The 6045-nt window shown below is 43.8% G+C and overlaps 1 protein-coding gene across 1 annotated transcript in view; it reads left to right on the top strand.

Moving 5' to 3' along the window:
- Positions 1–248: 248 nt before the first annotated feature.
- Positions 249–6045, top strand: part of bcap31 (B cell receptor associated protein 31) — a 16818-nt gene continuing 11021 nt past the window's right edge. The window contains exons 1-4 of the mRNA XM_008288860.1: positions 249–338; positions 2586–2678; positions 4511–4611; positions 5894–6039. Coding sequence (XP_008287082.1) covers positions 2587–2678; positions 4511–4611; positions 5894–6039 — 339 coding nt within the window. The 5' untranslated portion in view covers positions 249–338; position 2586. The remainder of the gene's footprint in view (positions 339–2585; positions 2679–4510; positions 4612–5893; positions 6040–6045) is intronic.

The following is a 6045-nucleotide window of genomic DNA, read 5'->3' on the forward strand; positions in this document are numbered from 1 at the left end:
CCGCTGTCAGATGTTGTCAGAAAGATCCCAAAACAGAATTAAAATAAAACCCGATTGGTTTTTTCATTTGTCTTTAAATGTCTAGATTTAAAACAAACAAACAAACAAACAAAAACTTCATTTCCCAGCCGCCCCGGGGCGCAGCATTGCAACACTGACCCCCGCCCCTCCGCCCCTCCGCCTCGTCGTCCAATCAGGTTTCAGGATGAGCTGGCACTAAAACACCGGAACAGGAAGCTGCGCTAACAGGCTAGCAGGCTAACTGACAGGCGCCAGCAGACGGGTTGACTCCGCAGCGGACTGATCTTCTCCCGGTGTGAGTCTGCAACGCTTTACAGGTGAGTCTCACCTGCTCAGTTCTAACCACCGCCTCGTTTTATCACCGCTAGCCGAGGCTAACGGCTGCTAGCTGCTCCTAGCCTGCTAATAAACGAGTTAGCTTGTGGCGCGAGACGATCCTCACAACTTCGCACAGTCAGAACTTCATAAACAGTTTTATATCTCCAGCAAGTAGACGGAGCCCGCAGCGGCTAACAGGCTCAGTCGGATGCGTTGTGAGCAGCTAGCATGCTAGTTAGCTGGACACCAAAACAACAAGCAGAACTGTGTCGCATTCCAGCGATTACACGGAGCCCGTCGAGCACATTCTGTTCTAATTAATGTCCTCCTGACGTGCTTTAGTTCCAGCACATACACGAACTCAAACACGAGCACTGCGCCCCGTGTGTTAGCGAGTTTAATCGAGTTTTAGTGACGTGGTGAAGATCTTAAACGGACTTTGGCTGCTGTTATCAGACTAGTTAGCTCGTAGCTGTCAGGAGTTAGTCGGTGTTGGCAGCTGGTTCTGCTGCCTGAGCTCCTACACAGTTACATAAAGGAACAAAGAAAAGTGTCTCTGCTGCGATGAACACAGTCAGATGTGATGTCAGGGTTAGCATGCTAGCTGCTAGCTGCCACTCCCCCCCACAGGCCGCCCCCAGCCACACTTCACCCACTAACAGCTGATGTAACGTCTAATGCCTGGACTGAAAGAGCCTCTCATTCATCATCACAGGACGCAGACGGAGCCTTCAGGGCCCACCTGGTTCGGTCCAGATGTTACTGTGAACTGTCAGAAATCTACAGTTGAATTCTGACGAGTCACAGTTCAGGTCTGGTTCCTCCCAGTCCAACATGTTCAGACACCTCAGAGCTCATTCACTGTCTCAGCAGGAGTCGGTCGGGGAGCAGAACCAGCTGTTAGTCGGGTCAGAACAAGGCTGGTGGGGGGTCAGAACAGAACCTGTGAACCTCCAGCAGCAGCTTCTGGGTGTTTCCTCATAAAGTCAGTGGAAACAGAACCATGTGGAGAAGGAGGCAGAACTCACAGATCATGTCCTAAAGAGTTCAGTCATGAAGAACAGAAGTTGAGTTTCTTTGGTTCTGTGTCCACACGGAGGCGCCACATGCTCCAGATGTTTACCTGTTTATCATGTTTGTGTTGTTTTGTGTCTCTTTGTCTGTGGTTTTATTTCTCGTTTTTCTCGCTGTGTGTTCTGTTTATGTCTTTAAGTTGTGTTTTACTTCTAGTTGTAGTTTTTCTATCGTCCAGAATCTGGTGAGAAATAACGAGACACACGGAGTCAGTTTATGGTTTTATCACACGGTGTGTTCAAAGGCCGTCGGAAAGTAGATAATCTGATGATTTTCTCTGTTTTCAGGACAGAATAAATCAGAAGTTGTCTGGAGTTTACCTGAAAAGACAAAACTGACTTTAAATGTGTCAGAATCACAGAAAATGGTCCAAAAATGCCTTAAAACGGGTTAAAATGTCCTGAACCTGAAACTCATCCTCTGGTTTCACGCTTTGCAGCAGTCGTGTGACTTCTGTCCAGTGAAGCAGCTGGACTTGGAACATGTTGTTTGGTTCATTTTCCTGATGAATATCTGAGGATGTTATTCTGAATTTTGGCAGCTTGTGAATCTCTACGTTGCTTTTCAAGGTTTCTGGGTTCAGAGGGAACAAATGTGTTCCTAATAAACTGGTACCTGGTCGGTTCTTCTCCCTGACGTGGTGTCAGCGGTGTGTTCTGTGGGATGTCTCAGCTCGTCAGACTGGTTTCTGACACAGTGTTAGTTCATCAGTGTTCATGTTTGTCCTGAACTACGTCCACGTCAGCTGCTTCTCACGTCTGTTCACTTGGTTTTAAGATAATTGTTTTGGTCTCTGAGTCTCTTGGACTGTGCACCATGTAAGGTGTTGGTTTGAAGGTGTCCCCCCTCTGGCGGGTCCACGGCCCCTCTGTGGTTCTTCAGACCCGTCCAGTAAAGTGCTGTGACCGGTTTTGTTAATCAGGGTTTCATGAATGAAGCGCAGCAGAAACATCAGAGACATGCAGATTTAGTGATAACAGCAAACAGTCTGGTGGTGTGTCGGCCTCCATCATGACCTGCTGCAGGCGGTAGAGACGTGGAACATGTCCACAATACTGTCATTTATTAATGTTTCTATAACAGACGACCTAATGTATGTATTTAGAAGTAGAACTTCCATTCAGTACTTTTCCTCCATGTATCTATAAATCATAACCTGTGTCTGTCCTCAGCATGAGTCTGCAGTGGACGGCCGTCGCCACCTTCCTCTACGTCGAGGTCTTCTTCGTTCTCCTGCTCTGCATCCCGTTTATCTCACCCAAGAGGTCAGTGCTCAATTCAATTCAATTTTATTTGTATAGCGCATATTTACAACAAGTCATCTCATAGTGCTTCACAAAGGCAGAAACAGAAACACCCAACAATCCAAAACATCTGGATTCCACAGCCTCACCTGTCCTATAGCCTCACCTGTCCCACAGTCTCACCTGTCCTATAGCCTCACCTGTCCTATAGCCTCACCTGTCCTATAGCCTCACCTGTCCACAGCCTCACCTGTCCTATAGCCTCACCTGTCCTATAGCCTCACCTGTCCACAGCCTCACCTGTCCACAGCCTCACCTGTCCTATAGCCTCACCTGTCCCATAAACTCTTACTTATTTGCCTGTAATTATTTAACTGTTATATGAAGTTTAAATATAATACCTGAGGTCATGATGTTAGTAAACGTATCGTAGACCAGCTGCAGTACCTGGTTGTTCCACCAGGTGGAGACCAGAGGAGGCGTCTACAGACTACAGCTCATGGTGGCAGCAGAGAGCATTGTGGGAGTTTAGCAGCAGCAGCGGGACCATGACAGAGACTCTGAGGAGGTTCAGGACCTCCAGGTGGAGCTCAGGTGGAGGTTATCTGTTGTCTAACCAGCTGCAGAGCGTCTGATGCACCCAGAACATCTCTGTCAGCGTCATGAATGAGGTCCACTGGACTGATGAACAGTTACTAATGTGATCGTTGGTTCAGGACGTTACTGAAGATGTCAGACGTCTGGGAATGGTCCATACACGTCAACGTATATAAACTATGGACTTAAACCAGTGAGGAGCTGTGTTTCATCCTCTGGAACCCCACAATGCACAGCGTGTTGTGTTACTATGGCAACTTCATGTCGCGAGCATAACGAGCATAACGAGCATAACGAGAGAGGAATGAGAACGTTTCTACTGTTGTCAGAACCACACCTGGACTGAGCAGCTCCAGCAGCAGACTAACCAGACAGAGCAGCTGTGAGGTCTTCATGTAGAGGGCCCGGTTCAGTCCGACACAGAGCAGCTCTGTCTGGTCACATGAACCCATCAGCTCTGGTTCCTCAGGACAGAACAGAACCCAGCGTTCAGTCACTGAGTCACAGGAGAACCTCAGTGATCTCACTCTGAACCAGAACAAATGGAGACACTGAACGATGAGGAGTGAACTTAACAAGATGAACGGGACCTCCTCAGAACATCTGGTTCTGGTTCTGCAGCACCTTCATCTACTGACCAGAGTTCTACCTTCAGACTGTGAATGTTCCAGAGGTCCAGGTCCTTCAAGTCCACAGAGGAGGGTCCAGATTGATCACCTTAATGGACTTTTTCCATCATTTCTGAGCCTCAGAACTTCATCAGAACTTCAGATAGACACATGACATGTAGGGTCTGGACCAGCGGTGATGGACCCTGGTGTTCAGTCTGATGTTTGGTCACTAGGTGGCGCCACAGCTGCACTTTACCGTCCACTCAGATCCTCTGATCCTTTATGTCTTCATACATTCTGCTTTTATATCACGAGTTATTTGATTCTGAGCTTTGGTTTGTCTTCGATAGTTTTCTTTAATTGTCTTTGCTGCTGCTTTTTGTCATCAGACCTCGTTATAAACTCCTTAATCAGTGAGCAGAGCAGCAGCAGCACTCACCACAGTCTGGTCCAGTCCAGAGATGTTCAGCTCATTGTCTCAGAGAGAAACCAGAACCAGAACCAGAACACGTTCACACTGAAGGAGCTGAAGTCAGTTTGTTGTTTTAATTGCTCAGACCCGTTGACTGATGATCAGAACAGCTGGAGGTTTGACCCAGACCAGCTCGTTAGTGGTCTTCTGATGAGACTGTGGTTGTGTTTCAGGTGGAACAAGATCTTCAAGTCCCGCATCGTCCAGACCATCGCCCTCTATGGAAACACCTCCTTCATGGTGGCCATGGCCATCCTGGTCTTCCTGCTCATCGGTACGTCTGGCCCGGTCCAGGTCACCCGTCTGGTCTTTAAATGTCTTTAAATGGTCCGACAGCAGCTGGTGTGTTTGTGGATCAGATCTCTGGACCTTTAACGCTTTGATTCAGCTGGTAGACGTTGAGCTGCGACAGAATCTGAAATGTTTAACGCTTTAAGCTTCAGACCTCATCACAGGGAGAGGCCAGATTACACAAACACATCAATAAAACAACAACAAGAAGAAGAAATAAAATAAAAAATAAATAATATGGTGATATAAAACAATATGAATGAAAAAATGAATCTATAAAAGAAAAGGCTGATAAAAAATAGAAATAAAATAGCAATCATTTATTTATTTTTCTTTTAAGTTTATTTATTTTTATATTTTTATTGTTTTTTTTGTTTTTATTTATTTTTTATTTATTATAATGTCGCTTTTAAAGCAAAGGAAATATGTGCAGACAAAATGGATGTGCTCTGCTTTTAAAGTGACATTATAAAAATGAAAAGAAATTCAAATTAAACAAATTAAAAATAATAAAAAAATTAGAAAAAGAATAAAAGGAAAATTATTATTATGTTATTTATGTGTCTTTATATTTCTGGCCTTTTCTTTTATGGACTCATTTGTGATTAATTTCGCTTTATATCACCATGTTATTTATTCTTTTATTTTATTTATTATTCTTTTATTTCCACTTTGTTTTCTTGTTGTTTTGCTGGTTTGTGTGTCGTCTGCCTCTCGCTGCTCCATCAGGCCTCATTCAGCTCCTTTATTCTCGTTTCTCTGCTGTTTCTGTTTCTAATCTTCTTTCTTATTGTCTTCAGTCTGTTTGATTTATTTATACTGAAACTTATTTAAATATGATTTTACTGTATTAATTATATTAAGTATTTTATTCATATATTTAACATGTTTTGCAGATTTAGTGATGAGACATTTTTGTGACGTCATGTTTTGGTCTTTTGTGGTGATTTAATTAATTTTTAATAGTATGATGTCATATTTTTAATAATTTACTCTTTTTTAAATTTTTTTACATATTTTGGATTTTCAGTTATTAATAATTTATCACCTTAATAATAATGTTAAAAAAAATATTTAATACTTAAAAACATTAAAATAATTATTTTAATATTTTATGAGCATTTTTGTGAACATGAGTCATGTTTAGAATATTATTTTGTTCTTCGGTGATGCAGCTCACCTGTGACACCTGAGCAGGTCACATGACAACTCTGTCTGTGTGTTACTGTGTGTGTGTGTGTGTGTTACTGTGTGTGTGTGTGTAGATGCGTTCCGTGAGGTGAGGAAGTACAGCGTGACGGAGAAGGTGGATCTGACCAACAACCCGACGGCCATCGAGCACATTCACATGAAGCTGTTCAGAGCTCAGAGGAACGAGTACATCGCCGGCTTCGCCCTGCTGCTCTGCCTGTAAGAC

This window comes from Stegastes partitus, unplaced genomic scaffold, assembly GCF_000690725.1.
Source record: "Stegastes partitus isolate 25-593 unplaced genomic scaffold, Stegastes_partitus-1.0.2 Scaffold577, whole genome shotgun sequence".
Classification (NCBI taxonomy): Eukaryota; Metazoa; Chordata; class Actinopteri; family Pomacentridae; genus Stegastes; species Stegastes partitus.